Source organism: Polypterus senegalus, chromosome 12, assembly GCF_016835505.1.
Source record: "Polypterus senegalus isolate Bchr_013 chromosome 12, ASM1683550v1, whole genome shotgun sequence".
NCBI lineage: Eukaryota > Metazoa > Chordata > Cladistia > Polypteriformes > Polypteridae > Polypterus > Polypterus senegalus.
Window position 1 is genome coordinate 56,686,594 of NC_053165.1, and position 22,852 is coordinate 56,709,445.

At 37.7% G+C, this 22,852-nt stretch overlaps 1 protein-coding gene across 3 annotated transcripts in view; it reads right to left on the reverse strand.

Annotated features, from left to right (window-relative positions):
* Positions 1-5,339: 5,339 nt before the first annotated feature.
* tbx1 (T-box transcription factor 1) overlaps positions 5,340-22,852 on the reverse strand; it is a 77,196-nt gene continuing 59,683 nt past the window's right edge. For 2 of the 3 annotated variants that reach the window (XM_039771522.1, XM_039771520.1), the window contains 7 exons: positions 22,167-22,512; positions 17,204-17,305; positions 14,971-15,142; positions 12,509-12,664; positions 6,922-6,989; positions 6,707-6,807; positions 5,340-5,946 (listed from right to left, as the gene is read on the reverse strand). In XM_039771522.1, the coding sequence (XP_039627456.1) occupies positions 5,564-5,946; positions 6,707-6,807; positions 6,922-6,989; positions 12,509-12,664; positions 14,971-15,142; positions 17,204-17,305; positions 22,167-22,512 (1,328 nt within the window). In that variant the 3' untranslated portion in view covers positions 5,340-5,563. The remainder of the gene's footprint in view (positions 5,947-6,706; positions 6,808-6,921; positions 6,990-12,508; positions 12,665-14,970; positions 15,143-17,203; positions 17,306-22,166; positions 22,513-22,852) is intronic. The other variant, XM_039771521.1, reaches the window with a different exon arrangement.

Here is a 22,852-nt window from a genome sequence, read left to right on the forward strand (position 1 = left end):
ATCAGGGCCGCGTTGGGCCGTTCACGTCTGCATATCAGCTGATAGGCAAGTGCAGTGGCAACCGGTTGTCTGTTCGCTGTGGCGCTATGGAAGCGCCCATTACCTATGTTCGAGTCCGGCAGCCTGTGAGATCCCCGCATAATTGACAATTAAAAATTAATCGTCCATCCATTAACTACAGTGATAATCTTGGCTGGGAGGTCCCGGTGTGTCATCTAAAATGGAGTCAGATTGATAATTATACAACTGGACGGTCGTCAAAGACTTTAACACTCTTTTCGGCGAAATCTACCCCCTACAGACCTCCGGTGGCGCAGGGATAGAGACAACGACCCTGCAATGTCCCGGTTCTGATGTCGAAACACACCTGAAGAGAAAAGTGTAATGGACGTGTTGGGGTCATTTTCAATGTGGTAATAATCATAACTTTGAGATTGAAAGGTGAGCGCAGCTCTTCGAACTTATCTCTGCTCGGTGGCACCTTAGCAGAATTCTGGGGTGTGGGAAGCTGCCTTGTAAAGCAGCTGTCCCAGGTTCGAGTCTAGCTGCTCAGTGAGCTGAGACTATTGGTGCCGCTCCCCAGATACGAGAAGAGAAACTGACTCTGGTTGCAGTATAAGTTACAGTTTTGCAGTGGAACCGACGGTCTCGGTGTTAACACGCACATCCGCATAAGTAAAACAAAGGAAATCGCTGGTGGCGCCGGTACACGGAAGGCGACTCTCTAACGCTAAGGTCGCAGGTTCGAATCCGTGAAAGGAAAAAAAAGCTGGCGTTATATTCAATGTGGTAATTCTCAGGATTGTGAAACAAAAGGTATAAACGAATGGGGTTAAATGGGACCCCAGCCCCCCTCCCCCACCCGGGGCATAGGGGCAGAGAAAACAGCCCAAACGACCCAAGCTCGAATACCCCGCAAGAGAAGGCTACCTCCCCAGTATTTTACAGAACTGGCCGACCGGCACAGGTAGAAGTCAAGTATAACCTCGGCAAGGTATGCAGGTAGAAGTCAAGAATAACCTTGGCAAGGTATAAAGAGGACCCCCTCTGTGGTACAGGGGTAGAGAAGTCGGCCCTGCGATCCAAAGGTCCTGAGCTCGAATCCCCCTCCAGGGGGGAAGGAGAGGGCCGCAAGAGAAGACTACCGCCCCAGTATTTTACAGAACTGGCCGACCGGCGCAGGTGGAAGTCAAGTATAACCTCGGCAAGGTATTAAGAGGACCCCCTCTGTGGTACAGGGGTAGAGAAGTCGGCCCTGCGATCCAAAGGTCCTGAGCTCGAATCCCCCTCCAGGGGGGAAGGAGAGGGCCGCAAGAGAAGACCACCGCCCCAGTATTTTACAGAACTGGCCGACCGGCGCAGGTGGAAGTCAAGTATAACCTCGGCAAGGTATTAAGAGGACCCCCTCTGTGGTACAGGGGTAGAGAAGTCGGCCCTGCGATCCAAAGGTCCTGAGCTCAAATCCCCCTCCAGGGGGGAAGGAGAGGGCCGCAAGAGAAGACTACCTCCCCAGTATTTTACAGAACTGGCCGACCGGCGCAGGTAGAAGTCAAGAATAACCTCAGGGAGGTATGAAGACAGCCCTGCAACGGAAAGGACCCAAGCTCAAATCCAAGCTTGACCACTTCACTCCTCATTGTTACCTGTGAGAATAAGAGCTGAAAAATAAACTGAAATAAAACTATTTCTCTATAGTACAAGGTTTACATTCTTAAGAAAGGGTAATATTTTGGGCCATAGTGTGAACTTTTTTTGGGTGCTTTTGTCTCATTGTTTGGATCTTCTTCCCCATTATGACATTCTGGCTTCTTTTGCACAAATTCTGCTAAGTGAAGCCCTTATGTCCTCCACCAGTACCAGGGGCAGCCTTCCATGATGTAAGTAAGAGGTTAGGGGGACTCGACCCATCAAGGTAAAGTATGAGTAACACCCGAGATAACATACAAATATGGCTAATAATACAACTATTTTTAAATTTGTTGTAAATTTAAACCTCACACTACTGCTTTTTTTCTCCAAATACAGATTAAGAGGGGAAAAAAAAAAAAAAACACCAAATGAAGCAACAGGTAAACTTACCTAGCACCTGTGCAGGGTCTGGAACAAACTGCTGTACCCCAGTGGAGCCCATGGCTGTGACTTAGCCAACACAAACTTAGACTCACACACCTGTGCCCCCAGGGTTAGTGGGGGGGACTTTCTTCAGCAGCACCAGCATGGATGGGTTTAATGGCAGATCCTTCCACCTCTCTAAATGGGCACAATGTCAGAGTGGCTTCTGGTGGACCGAGTGGCACCCATCCAAATTTGGTCCCTGTCCTGTGCCTGATGCTACATTAAAGTTTTCTACATTAAATGAGATGACTTGCACAAAAAATAATTCAGAACATATTTAAACATATAAAGCACAGATATACTATAAATACCATCTTCAAATTCTTGTGCTTTGCATTTAAGTGGGCTGGAAATCCTGCAAGTGAAAGATGAAGTCTGCATTGTACTGTACTGTGTTAATGCAGACAGTGAATTGTTTTTATTTATTTTTTTACTCATACACAACCACATCTTCCTCTTTTGTCCCATAATAATCTGCTTCTTACTGAATTACTTTCCAACACCATTCGCGGACAGGCAGCAGCTGTTTAGTGGAATCATAAATTACTACCCAAGCCTGCAGGCAAGACCTGTGAGTGTGTGTTCGAGTGTGAACGGAGGCCCTGCACACATCTGAGTGGCACCAATTCATTCATTTGATTTTGCTACAGTGGACATTACAATTCTTGATTAGCATTTACTTTGTTGCCATCAAGGCTTTTTTTTGTGCAGGCACCACCATGGGACCACTCAGGTTTGTGACACTCTCCGTTTTACATCCTCACACAGCAGCTTCATGTGAAACGGTTGACTTGGGGGTCTATTCCTCAGTCACAAGAGGCTGGCCATGAGCCTAGGGCCTAAGTGTTGATATCTGCCCATTCCAGTACAGAGTTGGGTAGGCAGAATATCTACCAGTAGCACTAGGAACAAAGTGCAAGCTAACCATGGAGAAAGTAGCAATGGCTTATTCAAAACCATTAATATGGCTAAGGATTGACATGTCAGAAACTACCAACTGTTGAGTTAATGAAGAGTTTCAAGGTTTATAGCTTTTACAACTGTAAAATTCTTAAGAACATATTCTAAATAACTGTTTTCTTTTATACATGCCCCTTTTGTTAAATGAAAAATACAATCATATGAGTACAACAATGATTACAAATTACATACAACTTGGCCTAGAAGCTAAAACTGCCCTTATGTTGAGTTATCACCTCTGCCTCATTGTGTGATCCTGAGCAAGTCACTTCACCTTTCAGAGTGCATCATATACAACAATCCTAAAAATAAGTTTGCAATTCTCTGTTTAGTACCAGAATAACAACAAATTCTCAAACTGGTGTAATCCAGTTCAGGGTCAGGGAATGCAAGAGCCAATCCCAGAACGCACCAGGTAGGAGACAGCCCTGCACTGTTCCCAGAGATATTTAAGCAGTGTGCCACCAGTGGTTCAGTCTGTGGCATTTGTGCAAATCAGTATAATAAAGCCATCCTCACACGACACTAATTTATGAACCTAAAAGCTAAAATCCAGACTGTTAATGACAAGATTGCAGTTCAACCTATACACCTTATTTAGTGCAATGTGTGACTGACTTGCGCTCACTATATGAGGGAGTGTCAAATATAGTAGGCAGTGCAATCAAACTAATGCCATCCTGCTTGACTGTAAATGACAGTGACCACTCCACTTACCTGTACAACAGGGAGGCAGGTGTCACTAGATGCTGATCTCTACTATACACATTAGCGATATGTGATCAAACAAACGTCAATCTTTTATGATAAGCCACCGTTACCAAGAAAAATTAAAATAAAACAGAAGTAACTGCAATATAAATAGGTACTTTTAGTTGTAGATGCTGTGGTCCCCCACCACACCACCAAACTTTTGGGATAAAGTAGGAAAACCAGTATGGACATGGCTCCACAACCAAGACAAGCACCTAGGAGTGTTCTTAGCACATAATGGGCTGGCCACATGCCCACTGTTGCTTCTTGCTCAGTTTAAAGCTCCTAGAATTAGGGTCCATCACCATACAACTCTTTAGTGGCACAAGTTTTTTCACAAACTGTATGCATGTTTACAATTAAACACTGTTATACGTTACTTATGACAGCCATTTCCACAACAGTACTTTTCCCCTAATATTTTTCTCCTTATGAAAATCAATCTCCTGGTAACAATTTACCAAAGATATGTGAAAAAGAACAAATAAGACATTCTTTTCAAAACTTTTATAAAATTCATATTTTCCATCAATTTCCTCTTATTAAAGAGTAAGCAGCACTATCTACACATATATCTACACGTTTATCTACAAGTATCTACAGGTTTCTGGGTGCCTGCCATTTCTTTTTGAATTGTTATGTCATTGAGAATCTCAAAATAATAAATACGAGGCCCGTGAAAACAGCAGTGCACTCAAAGCATTGGCACTAGTTAATCTATGCCTTGTATGCAGGGATGTCTATTTCTGTAATGTGAGGGAGCGAGCGCAAGAAAGAAAGAAAGAAAGAAAGAAAGAAAGAAAGAAAGAAAGAAAGAAAGAAAGAAAGAAAGAAAGAAAGAAAGAAAGAAAGAAAGAAAGAAAGAAAGAAAGAAAGAAGATATACCACTTTGTGCCACATGGACTCTACAAAAGAGGTTCAACTTGAGTACTGGAGATGTGGAGAAGACAGGCCTAGCAAATCAGCGTCAGCGGTAGGCAGACTCGTGTGAAATAATACAGATTCCAAATGACAACACAGTCCCATCTTTGTGCTCAATGAGTTTCCATCAGTCACAGCAATCAAAGCTGTACAAGCTCTTGTAAAATGTTGCATCTTGTTACAGTGGAAACGGTTGCATAATTTACATTAAATATTTAGTAAAGATTGAGTCCAGATACTCCTTGTGGCAGTTGTTAGTCTGACTCAGTGTAGCCTCTTCTTCCTCCTGGTCTGGGGATGTTTTGGTAACCACCAACATAAACTAGGAGGGTCCTGAAGCCTAGCAAGTCTGAAAAAGCAACATATGGCTTCTTTCAAGCAGTCAAAAAAAATGAAAGAAAAAAAAAAAAAGTGCATCCAACACGATGGAAGAAATTCCAGCCTGTGGTTATCAATCACCCTGTTATCAGAGGCTGGTATTGATCTTGAGACTCTGCTTCCTCTTGCCTTTGACAGTCTCTCTCACTGGACATTTTCCTGGTGTCAGTCTTCAAAGGTACTCCAGCACTCATGGAGAGGTGTTTCATCCCTTTTTTTTTTTTCTTTTTTTAAATCATCCCCTCTTTGGATAAGATCCACACATGGCCAGTTTTGTCTTTTAAAAGGCTCAACCCACAGCCCCAAATTATCTTTTCACCACAGGTCAACTACTTTTCCTGGAAAAAAAAACCTTCTGACTAGGCATTACCCCATAAGCAATCTTGTTTTTGTCCAAGCCGCACTGCTGGCCTTACAGAGAGCATGGTGTAGCTCTTTATCTCGGCCCATAGTCATAGTTTGCAGGTGCACTGGCAGAGTACATGTTTGCCGTAGCTGGGTTCATGTGAGGGTGATAGCCATGCCCCCGGATACTTGGGAGTGGGTAGGGGGATGGCCGTGTTTTGGCCCCCAGGTAGTGTTCATAGGTAGAGGGATACTTGTACGGATGGTGATGTAATGTATCCGGCGGCTGGGGATGTGCTTCCAACCTCAGTTCGTGGGGTGGGCTTGGCCTGCCTGTTGTAAGGGGTACCGCATGTAGTCCACCTGGCACAGGAAGACCTGGACTGAGCACCCGGGACATGAGCTGGTGGGCCGGGTCAGCATGTATTGGAGTTCCACTGGGGTCCCTATCAAAATCCCGTCTGTTGTCTCCTTCTAGAGCAAAGATGTAAAAAATAAATTAGATAAAAGTATAAACTTGTGGAGTTCAACTGTGGGCCAACTAAATTTCATCTTTATACAGCACATTGATGAGGAGCACCTCAAATAGAAAAACCTAACAAGCAACATCATCTTGTTATTTTGTGCTGTGTTTTAATAAGATATAAAATAAAATAAATACAGGTGAAGCCAAGCGTACTATATATTAAAAGAAGGATAGCCTGGTACAATTCTTCTTCCAAAGGTGTTTAATGACCTGTTCACAGAGTGGGTATGCTTTCTGTTTCTTCCCTGTGATATAACATGCTGTTCTGAATTTTAAATGGAAAAAGAAAAAAAAAAAAAAAAAGCACAGTGGATGTGTCAAAGAGGGATGTGGAGAGGAAGGGCCATATTGTAAAAAGGTCTTTCTTTGCTGTTGCATCCTGTGAACTAACTAAATGTGCTATGAAAAGGCACTACTGTATTTCAAAACTAGTCAAAAGTACCAAATTATTATAATCAATTGCATATTTTAAAGAATATACCCAAGCATCCCAATCCTTCCCTGCTTCATCAAAATATTTTAAACTTTCTGTAATTTATTTATATTTAGCATACTTCCCATAAACAACTTTAATATACTCTACACACTTACAAATCTAACAGAATTACAGTAGAAAAGCAGCAGTAGATGCCTATGAAACACAAAAACCTCACAAGATGTGTCACCACACCAGGTCATATCATGGATTTAATAGGACACCTGAAGTACCTTTTTCTGTGCCATTCTGCTGTGGCGGAGATGAGATGGGATTTCGTGTTCTGGCAAATGCACTCATGATTGGCAGAGATCCTGGTCTGTGATTTCGGGGCCTAGAAAGGGAAACAAAAACAAAATGTAATTTATTTCAAAACCACAATTGTGTTTAAAAAAAAAAAAAAAAAGGAATCCGTTTTCAGCTAATAGTTTTTGATTGGGCCACTTACCAATCTTCTGGGTCACAGTCTCTGAAGCCTTTTGCAAAGGGATTGCTTGCAATTTTCAGCTGGGTTATCTAAAGGACCAAAGGGAAAAATGCAAACATAATTAGCCAAACTTCCAGGATTAGGTCAAGGCAAAGCAGTGTGAGACCAAGATCAATCTCCTGTTATACTCAAGGGATACCATGATCACGCTAAACAGTGGCTAGTTATACCTGCTGACCAATGTAAATATTTTAACCGCAAGTCTTTTTCATAGCACCTTTAGTGAAGGCAAACTACAGTCTAAATCCCACCCTGTTATTAAAATGCTATGATGTTTACACAGTGAACCAGGGTTTTCTCCAAGCACCAGAGTTTACTCCCATATTTCAAAGATGGCCACGTTATTGTCATTAGTAAGACTAAATTGGTTCATTGTGAGTGAGTAAGTTTGTGCGTGTGTGCTGTGCAATGTGGTATGGTGGTCTTGTATCTCATACAGCATGCTGGCTCCTGCATAACAAAATAGAATAGAATAGAAAAGAACAGAATATGAACGGTCATGGTAATATAGTATTAGGTTCTGGAGACTTACACCCCCACGAACATGGGATTATTTTCCAACTTGGTCAATACTGGTATAAAGTGCTGGCCTTCTCCTGGTATCAGTATTGATTTAATTGAGGCAGGCAGGTTGCCAAGTTTATTTGCAGATGACTAAACTGTGTGAGCATGTTCCTTTAACGTTTAGACAATTAATGGATGCTGCTGATACAGGTGCCAATGACTTGGTAATTAAAAAGATGGGTAAAGGGAATGGGTGACTGGAACACAAAGCTGGAAGTTTTGTTCTGAATTTACCTTTTTAAGAGAGAGAGGGAGAGACGGTGTGAAGTTTGTGTGTGTGTGTGGACTGGCGTCACATTCAGAGGTTCTTCTGTCCTGAGCTTAGTGCTGTCAAAATAGTTTTTAGTCTCTGAAGTAGATTGAATGGGGTCAATAAAGAATGAATGAGAAGAAAAAAATGCTATAATATCGTGGGTATGTAAGTTATAACAATCAGTTTCTTTCTTATTTATTTATCTCTAAGGACTATTGAGTAGCATGAAATTTAAGTTTTATGTATTGTGTTGTTTAATGTTAGAAAGAGGTTTAGAGTTCTCATGCATCTCATTTCTATTAAGATTACTCTCCAAGTAAATACAATTTATGATCTTATTTAAAACATTTTTTGTTCATGGTTCAAACATTCTGATTAAATTTAAAGACTGTTCACATAGTACATATTTCAAAAATGAGGCGATACACATTTCTGCATTCCTTATGATGTAAACCAGCATCTCACTTAGCTATTTGCAGACTTGTCTGCAGTAGTCTTTATGAGATGGCCATACTAGTAAATAGATATTTCAATTGAACATATCTGCATGTTCCTTTAATCACTTTTTGAGCTAAATATGATTATCTGCTTTGACTTCTAACACAGACAGACTCAAACCACAAAATGTAACATGGTTATTTGATTATGTGTAAAAACCAGTACATATACAATACTATGTTTTTTTTTTTTTTTTTTTTTTTTTTTACTTTCTAAGTCTATGAGTACCAACATTTAGATTGTGTGAACTAAAAGCTCAGTTATGACATATAGCTCAACTTCTGGGAGGTACATTCATTCATTCATTGCTTGAATTTGCATTTTAGAGTACTGGGCCACATAGAACCAGAGGCAATGGTCAGTTCCATATGGGGTATCAGTCCATTATAGAACCTGCACCCAGTAGTAAAGAGGGGGAACAAAAAACCACAAACCACCAGAAAAAAGCTCACAGGAACCCCAGGAGTGAAAGAGTCTCTGGAATTGTGTGGCAGACCAAATTTAATAATATTAATTATCTGCAACAAGAAACTAATTACATTTAAATTTTAAAGTAAATTTTATTAAAATGCCAAACGTATGAATTTAGGCTGTGTTCATTTTCCCATTCATTTGCTTCTTTAAATAACAACAGAAAAATGAATATTGCAAATACAAATTTAGCTTGCTTTTCAAACACACATGCCGCAGTCACGCTTTATATGCTGGAGAGATTGAAGTTACATCGGGAGTAGACAGAGAACAACTGTAAATAGTCGAGTCGCCAGCAGCGCAAACGCACCTTTACACTTCAAGCAACAGGTTGAAACGAATTTTCTTTTTTGTGTTATTATCACTGTTATAATACGCAATTATGAGAATGCTTAACGTGAGTGATGGGCCTCCAGTCTGAGCTTAAGTTTTTTAGGTGCCTTTGAGCAGCGATTGCGCTGCCATCGAGTCTTCTGTACAGAACTCCTTTACCATCACCCTTTACAATGTGAGCTATCGTGTTCAAAACGTCGTCGTTTACAAAATAAACCGGAAAAAAATCTTACTGTTTGGCCTCCGATTTTTGGAATGAATTGCAGGAAGAAAACCCCCTCGATAACATCGACTCTAACATGAAATTTTGAATTTCATTTGTACTTGCTTGTCTTGCGCCCTGTGTTGGCTGGGATTGGCTCCAACAGATCCCCGTGACCCTGTAGTTCGGATATAGCGGGTTGGACAATGGATGGGTGGATTTGTACTTACTTAAAATGAGTAATACAAGTCTATTACTTGTATTCCTTTTATTAATCTATTTCTCACATTATTACAAATGTACTTTTATAATAATCCGAACATGTTAAGTCTACCTAAGTTTAAAACTGTAATGGTTTAATATAGACTGTTTTGCATATTTAAACTTGCTGTAACTGGCATAAACCTTCCCATAGTTGAATTGTTGCCGTATGTACATTAAGCAAGAAAATATGGCAATAATGCAAACCATAACGTATAGAAAAACCTTCTAATAAAAACATGCATGGAGTGTTCGAATGGTGCTGGTGTATGCACAGAAAAACTTGATAGATTCAAAAAATATGTCGATAAATGTGGAAATGCCTATCGTCCACTGCTGCAAAACTGTGCTTCTCGTTTTTAAATTACAATTTAAAAAAAAATAGTATAACAAAACACAAGAAACTGGACCGGCATACAAACAATAAACCGTTCCTCGTAACAACCTGTTTGCGTCTCCCAAAATGAAAACTGCAGCATTGCAATGCAACACAACTTTAATTCAAGAACTGAAGGTTAGCGACCGTATAGTAAATAAGAAATTCAACTTAAATACACCGAATTAATAATTTCTAAATAAATCATATGTACTTAGTGTGAGTTATTTTGTTATATGGGGTGTATGTATATTCACCACAAGGCTAAAACTGCACTTTTAAACTCGATTGAGGATACACTGGACTGTCATTATGAACCCACAAGTCTGGTCAGTCTCAACATTGTCTTTTCTTAAGAACTCAGTAATACAAATGAGTTAAAGTTGACATAGGCAAGTGGAACTTGGTTGCGTTAAATATTGTAAGGCAGTTTGGTGTAGTATAGTTAAGGCTTTGGACCTCAGACCCTGAGGTTCAAATCCCTCTACTGACACTGTGTGACCCTGAACAAATCACCTGACCTGCATGTGCTGCATAATTGGAAAACCAAACGAAATGTAACCAATTGTATCATAAATGTTGCAAGTCACCTTGGATAAAGGCGTCAGACAAATAAGTAAATGTAAAGGCATAATTAGCAAGTTTTACCAAAAATAAACATTCTAGATGCTATTAGTTAAAAAAAAGGATTAGTTTTTTCTTCAGTAACCAATGCCCTTTGTGTATGTGTAACTGAATGCGCATATGCAGAACAGCCGTTTGCATATAGCGTCTCACCCCTCATTGGGCACTCCATATTTTTAATCGATAATTAGTAATTAATATTCATATCGAGGTGGTTAGCATTAAAATTTGAATCGCATAGAGCATCTTGACTTCGAGTCTCGCGTCCGTGAATAGGCAGCTAGCTTGCTTGCTTTCCCGGTGTCTGTTTTCCTTCATTATTCCAAAGAGGCGCAGTTTATCTGTTGACTCTTAACATGGTCCAACCTGGGTCTTGGTGTATGTGAGCGAGTGCGTCATCAGATAAACTGGCACACACTATTCAGGGATTTTTCCCCCACAGCTTCAAATATCGGCACAGTCCACATGCGACCCTGAGTTTGATTAAACAGATTTGTGAATGTTCATACTCTTTAAACAGTGTGGTTCATTCAGGCGAAGCAATGCCCTTCCTCGCTTATTCAACTTTGCTTTGAGAGCTCCCCTTGACTTTCCGTAAACAATTTTATTTTTTTGATGGACTGAAGGTTTTCACGGTTAGCACAAAGTAGCATCCCCTGCTTAAACGCCCTTTACGAAATGGTTGCCTTTTTTCTCAATAAAATGTCTCGTGACTGGGTGTATTTATTTTCGAAGCAACAGAACCGTAGAAGACTGACTAAATATAAATTCTACCTCAATCGGATTGGAACTTGATATTTTACAGAATGTCCGCAACAGTGATAGCATTATTATTATTTACTTATTTGGCTCATGTCTTTATAAAAAGCGACATACAACATTTATTTTTATGTGTCTTTATGTAATGTGGTCTGCAATTGGATATTTGGGACTTTGTTTTTCACAGCAGGTTTCGTAATATTTTCGACACATGATGAAATGACATTTCCAAAAAATAACGCAAAGGGGTCACGGTCATTGGTTTCTGTCTAAAATGTTTCTCAGTCCCTGTGACATTGCTGGGTAAAGCAGCAGCAGTCTGTATCTTAATAAACCAACTAGCGCAGAAAACGATGCGCAATGTTCTCGGTTCATGACTGCACATCGCATATTTTTGAAGTTGCATAAGTTGAAACTAACTAATGGGAAACATTTACGACGAAAATTATTGAACCAGTGTTTGAGATGTGCAAGGAAATCCCCGAGAAACTCTTATCCAAAAAAAGAAAAAAAGCATGGCTAGGTCAGGACCAACATGCTGTTCTGCTCCATAATGCGGCAGCACTAATTACCAAGCCAGCCTTGATTGTCATTTGTAGCACAATACAAGGTAATGATGCGTTACATTATAAAAGAAACAAGCGCAGCTGCAGATTACTGCCTTAAGAGAGACAGGCCGTGATTACTACAAGTATATGACTCGCTCATTAGACAAATTTATATCTTGATAACTGTGCGCTTTTATCACAACCTCTCAGGCACACCTGTGCACGGCGTTTCCTAAAAGTGAACGTGCCTCTTTTCTTACCCAGTATTGCAAGAATTACAAGTTTGACCGTGTCAGCTGCTGCACTACAAACTGGTTATTAACTCTCGCAACACATCCTTTAAAAGAGAAACAAAAGGGGTCAGTATGAAATATCTCCCCATGACTTTACATTTTTCTAAGTGGTGTCTTTTTTAATAATTTGCTGCTTGTATAGTTAGGAGCCATTCGAATGATCACTTACATTTCATTGGGTATGGACAGTACGCTAAACTTAAACTGATAAGGTTAAGGACATACGCCGGCCCGCACTCTCCACTCAGACTGCAATGGTGTGGAGCTAATAGCTCTCCCGTCTTCCTAGGGGTTCATCGATCAAGGCGAAGGGCTTTGATAAATGAGGTGCAGCGAACGTGGCAGTAATAAACTCCAGATACTCACTCTGTGGTTCTGATAGGCAGTGACTGCGGTGAAGCGGGTCTCCTCAAACACAAAAGTCTTGTAATTCTCTTCAGCGTACTTTTCACTGTCCTTCCGGGGGTCGACGTAGACCACGTGGAATCGCGGCTGGTATCTATGCATGGAGTTTAGAATGATCTGCAAGTGAAGCACAAAAAACCTGTATGGAGTACGTCGGTACGTGAAGTATAAAGATGATTTAGTTCTCCTATTTTCACAAGCAAATCTTGTCAGTCCAGGGTTGGCTTTCGCCTTGCACTTGATGCTCCCATGAACAAAATGCATTGCCTTTAACACTGTAACAAAAGTAGCGAACTATTTCTCAAAAGAAAAAAAACGAGTATTTTGTATATAGCGCGGCACTCGTCCTACTGAAAAAAATCTGAAAATAGAACACAACACTATATTATTCTCAAAACTATCCATCCACAAGTACAGGCGGTAGGGGTAGTCCCTACTTTTCACCCAATAAGACATTAAAAGAAAAAAACGAGGTGCCCTCATTCGGGTCTATTTACCAAAGCACACCTCTTAATTGCGGAACACAGGGAGTCCACCCAGGCCAACACCTGACGTTGGACTCGAACGCCCGATCCCTAATGAATCATCACTAACTACACTGAGCCAGCGTGTCGCACCAAGTAAACATGTAAGCACATTCGTCAAACTCTCGTATGTATAGAAGCGAAGAGGAGTGAAGACATTTATTTATGATATGAACATTCCCAAATCCACTTGACCATGTACTTTTTACCACAATAAGAATTTTCATGTAAAGGAAATTAATTTAAGTTCATCTGGCAAAAGAATAGGAAAAATCTATGAGGAACTGTAGAAAGCAAGTGTCTTAGAACGCCCGCTGAAGATAAGTGAGTAAATGGAAAAACGGTGTCGGAAGATGAGATGTTAAATCATATATTGATTTTTTTTTCAAAATATGAAACCTGTTTGGATACTAGAAAAATAACTTTAAAAAGTTGTACCTTTGTGACATTTTTAATTTCATACTTAAAAATGTAATATTTGTTGAGTAATGCGAGTAATCTGTGGTGTGGTTGTACCATTTACTTTTGATTTCTTATTTCTGAACCATTCGGGGAGATTTATATAACCAAAGAAAACACTTAGAATCCATCACATTACTGATCCGCAACCTTTGTTAGCAGGCTTGGAGAGTTTGTCTAGGCAGCATTAGAGATGCAAGACCATCCATGCAGAATGGATTAATCGCTCATCAACAGATATTCTCACACACACGCACATCCTGCTGAGCCAATTTAAATTCAGCAATTAGCCCAACATGTACATACTTAGGGTTAGGGTGGAAACTTAGGTAACTGGGTATAGAGAAATTTCAAACTCTATTTTGACAGTAACGTTGCTGATCTGAACTCAAGAGTCTAGCTATAGAGCTATAAAGCAGCAGCACAAATCTATCGCTCCATGTAACAGTACTTTAGTAACTCGGCCTTAAAAAAATAAATACTTATAATTAAAACGTGCTTATATTAAACACCACTGAATTTCATTTTTTTACATTACTTAAATTCGTGTGTTTATATGATACATTTATATTAAATTCTGAATTTAAGCAAAATTGATTTTAAATTCAGGTCACTTATTCCAAATTAAGTTACAGTTCAGACCGACTTAAACAGGAAAAAGTTAAACTTCAGATTTACTCAAGAATTGTAAAATATTTTTTCTTTCATCATATTTGTGTCTTCCACTTTTGTTATGAAATGATTTTACCAAATTTAATATTAACCTTAAGGTGATTTATTTCAGGAATTCTAGACTAATGTATATTATTATTTTTGTTTAATATCAGGAATTATTGCAGTCCATTTGAAAAGCAACAATTTGACTGACTTAACTAAATTACTTTATATATTAATTTATTCTTTTATGCCAAATAAATATATTTCAGTTAATTGTTCAATTGTGTTTTGTATAGTGCCTTTTTAATGAATCCTACTATCACAATGCGTTTTACAAAGTTTATTTTCATTTCAAAATAGTTCCTTCCCTTACTTCAGTTGAGCTCCATTATTTTGACTCCTGTTAAATATAGATGATTACAGTTCATTTTTATTGCTATTATTGACAATTTCTTTTTTTACTTCACTCACGTAAATTTGGTACAACTACTCTTGGTTTGCTTTTACAGTCAAGATTTCTAGAGTTGCACACATGCTAAACGGTAGTGTTTTTTTGGGAATGTCAAGAGTTCATTCTGAAGTTTAGTTTTCACCTATTTAACATAGTCTAGGATCAGGAATTTAAATCACTGCACATTAATTTTGAAAAATTATGCAAATTAAACTTTTTTTATACAGTGTTTTTCACTCGCATTTTAACAACGAATAGACAGCACATCAAGGTATTCAGAAGTATTTTCTTTAGTTGAAATAAGTGGAATGATAGCAAATCTTTTGACTTACATGCCCATTGTCATCCAGTAAATTGTTAGTCAGTTTCAGCTTGTCAAATGATACAATTTGTTTCATCCACTGGGCTCCTTTTGCTGGAGAATCTGGGTGGTAATGCACACGTCCCGGGGTGGCTGGGTCAGCTTTCCCTGCCACCAACCACGATGAACTATGGAAAGCATAGCTATAGAGGGGGAAGGACATAAAATAAAAATCAGTTACAGTCACATTCCAATTTCATATCACCAATATATTAAATTATTTTCACAAATCTTACAATTGCAAGCTTTAAATTATAAAATACATTCCCTTATTTCAATCATGCTGGCATTCTAAGATGACTTTTGCTTAATATTTTATATCAATATCTTTCAATGTGATAATCTGCGGGTCTCTGTAATTTTAATTTTTATCCAACATTTATTTACGATTCTGTTATGTACTGCACACAAATATTTGTACCCTATAACATGTCTTATTTCTTAAAGTCGATAATATACATGTATTCTTCTATATATTTGCTCTTTAAGTAATGCAATTATCAGCTATTCAAAATCTTGAAACAAGTATTTAAATTGTAAAATCTAATACCTTCATCACTTCCATCTTTTTTTGAATTCTTAATCTCTTCATTCCCCCACACGATATATTCAATTACGGCGTTTCAATTTAAAGTCGCTGATGAGTTAAAACCAGAATAAAATACCCAATGAACACTGGGAGACCTGCGAACTTTACACGGTAAAACTGATATATTAATAAGGAACATCGCAAAACACGCCGCCGCCTTTATATCCACCATCAAAATACCTCAATTACTCTTTTCTAGTATGGTTAAAGTTACTGTGAGGAAACATGTAATGGGTTAATGGATGAACAAACAATTCTATGCCTATATCGGACCTGTACGTAGTTTGCGCAATGGTGCAATCGTCGCTTTAAGAAAGTACAGTTTACATAGCGAAAATGCCGCCACATGACACTGCCACCAACTCGTGTGCCACGTTTTAGCCAGTCGACAATACCATGAACGCGACTTTTTTCAATACTGGAGAGGCAGATTCTAACGGGCAATTTCAGTCAATGTATAGTCGCAAGTTGTGAAAAGCTGTATCGCAAGTCACACTGAGGGCGCATTCATCGCACGCTTATTAATTGGCTTTGGTGGCAGAGACTGGAGCCACCCCGGTTATATCAAATGCAAGGCAGGAACCAGACCGAAACTGGAAGTGAATAGGACACAAACGATCATAGAGCTTTAAAAACTAAAACAGTCTCATTAGTCTTAGGTTATTAGAGGCACATGATTTTAAAGGCCCAATAAAACAATACTATCCTAATAAGGTAGCTATCTATCTATCTATATATCTATATCTATATCTATATGTGTAAAATACACATAAGCTTGGTGAAGTCAAGTACCGAAGAGAAAGTTTGAACACTGAAAAAAAATCACCCTATTGACTCATATAAAATTTTGGTTAAAGGATACTAAGAGTACTCAGGAAAATGGCTCCTGACAAGAGGGAAGTAAAGTATTACTGTGTGTGGTATCTATTTATGCTAACCCTCAGTCTCAAACTTGTCTTTAAAAATGACAACGCAACGCCCACAGTCACCAACTGCGAGATCAACTTCAACAGTTGATTCTTACGGAAGGCTTGCCGAGATATATTAAAAAGCGATTACTTTGATTTGGGTGTAACAAATGATACAAACAGGGTAATGCAATTTAATCTTTCTAAAGAAATACTTTCATACTGGCCAGCAAAACAAACTGGGCACTGTAACCTAACATGAAGGTACATGCACCTTTTGATTGTACTTTTGATTAAATCTGGGTTAATGACAGGTTTTCAATTTAATGCGATGTTCCTTGTGGCTTGAAGCTCAGTCCCTAATGCATTGGTGTGCACACTCTCCAGTAGCTAATGAAAATTACTAGAACAAAATATTTAAGCCTACACATTTTTAAAATTGTTCTAACAACAGCCATTGCCAAAATGAGCGAATAACTGGTCTCTTCGTCAGGTTTCTAAAATATGATAGCAACAATTATCACCAAGTCCTGTCTTTCATCATTACATACTGAGGATGCAAGTAAAACGCTTTTAAAATTAAAATATAGGAAAAGATAACAATTTTAATTTTTATAGGAAATATATTTAATTTAAGTGTGTTCATGTTTACAGTAAATGTTTATATGCCATTTTGCTGTCATGGACAGTTTCTGTTCATAACTTACCGATATCGTTTGTCATCTACAGGTAAGAAATCCATTAAAAGCATGTAATCGGCCATAGGGTCCATTCCGAAAATTTTTACTTGAAATGTAGGGAACATTCTCCTGGAGATTAATCAAACAAACACAGTTAGGCTGCATGTCACTTTGAAAAGTGAACTGCTAGAGCGCTGCTGGTATAAATCATTCTCAAACAACAGCATCTTTGAGCAATGAAATAGGGTTCTAATTAATATTCCTGTCAAGCTGAGAAAGAAAAAGGAAAGAGATTAAGAGAAAAAGAAAAAAAAAAAAAATCACGGAAAACAGGTCCAGTACCAGTTGATCAATGTAACAAATACACTCTGGCAGGCACGCATACACCACTCTTCGTGTACACTATACTGTATAAAATCCAGATGGCTGGGTGTTGAGTTTAAACACAGGGCTTACAAACTATACTCCGAGAAACGTTCAAAAACTATTCGTAAACATTTTCAACCATATTAAACTTGTATAACTTAAAAAAAAATCCGTGCATACGTCTTTATATTATTTTTAAATAATTCACTAAAGTATAATTTCAAAATAATTGATAACATAGCTTTAAAAATCTCTGACAAAGATAGGAACACGTTCCTATTATCTCATGACTGGTGTCAGTTGATAGAAATAAATTGCTACACTCATCAGAGAAAGAATACGAATAATCACACATGCTGCGAACTAACAAAAAAGTTTGATTGTATTTTGCTTAAGCACATAACCAGAAAACGGGGATTTCGATCCACCCATCCACATGCCCCAGTTAGATGCGAGTTTTTTTTGTTTTTACTTTATGCATAAGTAATGGAGAGACAGGAGTAGATGAACTTGATGTTAACCTTGTTTGAAATTTAGACTTGACCGTGTAGCAGATATGCCAGTGCGCGTCCTTCTGAGCATTTACCTCCACACACGTATGTGCCTATTGCTGAAATGTCAATCCGTCATATCGTTGCCAAAGTGAAGCGGTACCTCAATAAGTATTTTCCAGCTTGAAGGCACTGGAAGATAGCGAGTGTGTCATGTTTTGGTTTCACTCGAATGAGTGAGCAAGACCTCCGTCTAGTTACGGAAGTTATGCGCTAATTTTGAATGTGCACTAAATTAAATTTTAACACATGAAAGGGTACTTTAAAAGGGTTCATCTTGCACGTGAGCTCCATGATGATATGCAAATTCACATAAAAGCCGTTACAATATTTATTTGCATTATGTATTCAAAAATGTGCAGCTGTCAAACACATCTTGTGGTCTTTTTCAAACAGAAAAGCGTGCGAATTCAGTTGTGCTCACTCTCTAGCCTACACGAAATTCTGGAAAATGTCCACTTCAGAATATTTTTGCGCATCTTGAACTTTAGCTGACCATCTGCCTTCAACTCGTGTTGCGTTTTGCTTAAGTTGAGTTAAAGTGCTCCTAGCGTGAGGAGCTTATTGCCGGATCTTTGAAAATGATAAATGGTGGCCTGTTTGTCACACTAGCAATAGGAAAACAGTCTTCATTCAGAGATAAACGGGCCAAGGACTCAGTAACACACACTTGCGGTCACAGGCAGCTTCATATTACTGCTGGTTTGAAAGAAATATATCTGTATAACTTTAGAAAATGCTTTACCGCAAACTTAACTGGTCTATATTTTACATATAGAGTAACAGATACAATTCGCCTCTTAGAGCAAAACGTCCAAAGGTAACAAAATGATGCTACAACTTCCGCTTTTCATGTTTCGTTTGAGCCGACTTTGGGAACTTGAGAAGAAGCAATGCACACTGTATCAAACAAACAGTCACGTATTAATCTTAGTTATATATAGATAGTTAAGACCATTAATTGATTTTAGTTTATTTAAACTTAATAAATGCATCAAAACTACTTGTCCAATATTATTCAAATATGTTTAATTACATTTTTGAGACAAGTAAGCTAAAATATGCACAAAATATGGACGGAATACGCATACCATATTTAGCAGATTTCAGCACAATAAAGTGATTAAATGATTATTAACGTTAGGTTGTTTTAAAATGAAAATTCATACGAACCAGTTATGTCAATTTTGTGTTCACTGTCGGTATCTCGTACCTCAGTCTTATTAAAAGAATAATAATCATTATTATTAATTAATAATAATAATAAAATCAATAGAATACCCACCTGTACGATTTATATTTGTAGCAGCAAACATTTAACCTTCCAAGGCTGGTCCTTGAATTACATAATATACTGCCGAATAATATTCCAAAGCCTATAAATGGAATTAACGGCTGAACATGTGCAGTAATTTAATAAATTTATTATCGGTTATTAAATATTCGCAGTTTTCCCATTTGTCATCCAATTATATAAACTCGTTATTAAACTCAGAGCTGGCAAAAAGAAAAATAAATAGAAAGAACACGGATGTCTTTGAAAACGTAGATCTTGAAGGCAAAATACACCATTTTATATAATCAAATATGAAAAAGAATTAATTTCCCTAAATATCTTGTGTTAAAAATGTTTAGTTTTTACTGATTCTGTATATTTATTGCTGATCCGTGAATTTTTGTTACATTATTTCAAAAACTATATTATTGTTACTGTGGCTGTGTTTACACTGCTGATACAACAAAAACGGGTTGAAAAATGCGGCAGAAAACTAATTTCTTGTTCAAGATATTTACCACGATTAATTCACTTTTTGCATTGAAGTCTCGGAAAAGATGATAAAAAGGCCTACTACCGTATTAAATTTTATTTACAATAAATGTATAAACTCAAATCAAATACTGTAACCAACCACCTAATTAAAATTTTCCTTTTCCATCACTAAACACTAAAACTAATATTACTCCTGCTATTATTAATCAGAAGAGTTAAATGAGTAGTGTTTTGTGACAAGAAAATCTGAAAAACACAAGAGAGATTATTAATATCCCCTTCACACTAGTCAATACTTTTTGCTTCATTGATCATATATATTTACACAGTAAAAGTGAGCATTTACACACGTTTTCTGTTTGATTAATTGAATGTTAAGCAAAGCAGTCATCTTAAGTATAATAAAAAGTATTGGATTTGTATAGCCAAGTTTTTTTTCCTCTCTTTTTATTGTATATTTCAGCTAGGAGAAAAATCTATTTTATACAGGTATATCAACGGTGCTGTGACATTACTGGTCGCTGATTTGAGGGATGGCGTAGAGATGCAGTTTACAAAACAGTAAAAACAAGCCTGAGAGCAATAATGAAGCAACCATAGTAATACCTACCATTTGATTACATTTACCCTTGTATTAATTAATGTAACTCTGCATCAGATTGTAAAATGTCTATCTAAATTGACACACTGTTGTTTAGTACGATTCCATTTGTGTGATTTCTTGTTTTTAATTAAAGAAAAAAAAAAAATCTGATAAAATTCGTGCAGCAATGAGTGACCACTAGATGTCAATGGAAATAACAAAAGTAACCTAAAGTTGCATCTTGTACACATCTATGTTTCTGAAAGATGACGATATTTATAAAAACAATAACTCACTGATGGAATTAATTTAGTACTTTTCACTACAGTCGATACAAAAAAAATTTAAAAACCACCACCAGCCTAGTACATCTTCAAATAACCCTATATACACTTGCTAACACCAGGAAGCCTTTTAAATACAGCTTGTATTTGCACGAAGAAGGCCTCACAATATAGGACAATAGTTTAAGCAGCTGCATAATAAATCTGCACTCCGAATGGAAATAGTCTTCCTTACGTTGTGATGTAATTAGATCATTATATAATAATTAATATAAGTTGTTTCTAGACAAACTTTTATAACAGTCATGTTGGTATTGTATCAAGTAAGCACGATATAATTGATTAAATTTTCTATATTGTACGACAGGGTTAAAATATAGGGGGGGTGATGATTAGGCAAATGCTAATGCGGAGTTTTATGCACGTATTCAACATTACATGCATCAGATCAGTCACAATTATACAAATATGGTATGTAAGGCATTAGACTTTAAGATAACAATAGTTTTTTGAATGAAAAATGCGATAAGCTTTAAGTTATGCTATGAATTGAGACACTCGTAAATGAAACACTTATTTTGTTTCCCTATAAACTCAAAGGGCACCGTTTACATTTACGGTGAATATTTTTAAAAGCTGACAGCTCTCGGGGTTTTATAACTATATGGACCTTACGTAATGTTATTCAATAGCAATGTTAAAAAAACAACAAATTAACTTGTCTATAAACAATTTTATATTATACTTGCACAATCACGTACACATGTGAGAGAGGAATGACATAAAAATAGTGCTATAAAAAGACACATTCCTAAATATTTGTGATCCAAAACATTTTTCAAACCAGTTAACTTGTACATGTTACGTTCCAATAATACGAGAGTGACCGCGTTATGGCCTGCAACTCCAACTCATTTTACTTTTCATAAAAAAAAAAATATATATTATATATATCACACAAAATATTATATACATACTGCACCCGTTTCACGGTTTAGCAGTGTTCTTATATTAATTAACTTAAATTAATTAAAATGACGGGCTCCGGTGGGATTTCTTTCTGTTGTAAAAGGATGGCGTTCCCCACGGAGAAATGTTGGCTGCGGAGGGTCCCAGACTGACGTGCACTCAAGCTCCACTAACAGACAGTTATTTTGCAGCATTTTGTTTAAAAATTAATCCTTATCTTTTACTGTGTTAAAGTACTGAGTACATACAGCGTTCATTTTATAATTTGCAATATAAATTTTGCATGCTTCGTATATATATATATATATATATATATATATATATAATATATAATTTATTTATTAGAAACTATCTTCCCTTTACAGGCTGACATTTTTAAGGGTCCATAACTATATGTCAATAAACGTTTTACCAGAAGACAAAGCGCACCACAGATGACAAACACTAAAAGATCATCAAAACTCACCTTCCCGCTTTGGTAACAATCATTTCAGTCCCCAGTTGATTGAATTCGTCCCAAAGAGCCTTCATCTCCAGCTGCACGTTAACATTGGCCACTTTGGGGTTCTTCTTTACTGGTGGCTTACTGTTTGGTGTCGAGTTCGCAGACGAAACTGACGAGCAGCTAGAGGACCCACTGTCCGACTGGGGTCCTGGAGCTCCACTTGTGCTTCCCGGGTAGCTGTAGCCGTGCTGTGCTGCCGAGCAGGGCTCGTAGTGTGTCTCATGCTGGCTGTAGGGATCTCCTGGAGATGGCGAGAGGTGGTAACTCCCGGGTGCATTCAGACTGCTCAGGCTGTTAGTTGTGAAGGCTGCAACATCGCAAAAATGGGACAGCTGGGTCAGCCACGGACTGGAAATTGCCGAAATCATTCCAAAAAATTATTTATGCACATAGATATACACAGATCGTATATTTCTATACGTGCGTGGCTTAAATAATCACTTGAATAGTTAAAAAAAAAAAAAAAAAAAAAAAAAAAAGAAAAAAGTTCAGTACCAACGTAGCACGGCAACTCGTTTAATCACTGCGTTCTGAACAAACTTTTACATTAATCTCCAGTTTTCTGTATCTCCTTCCGTATAGTACGCCTTATAAGACGTCACACAACGTACATAAAAGCAACAAGAAAACAAAAATGTACGTAGATC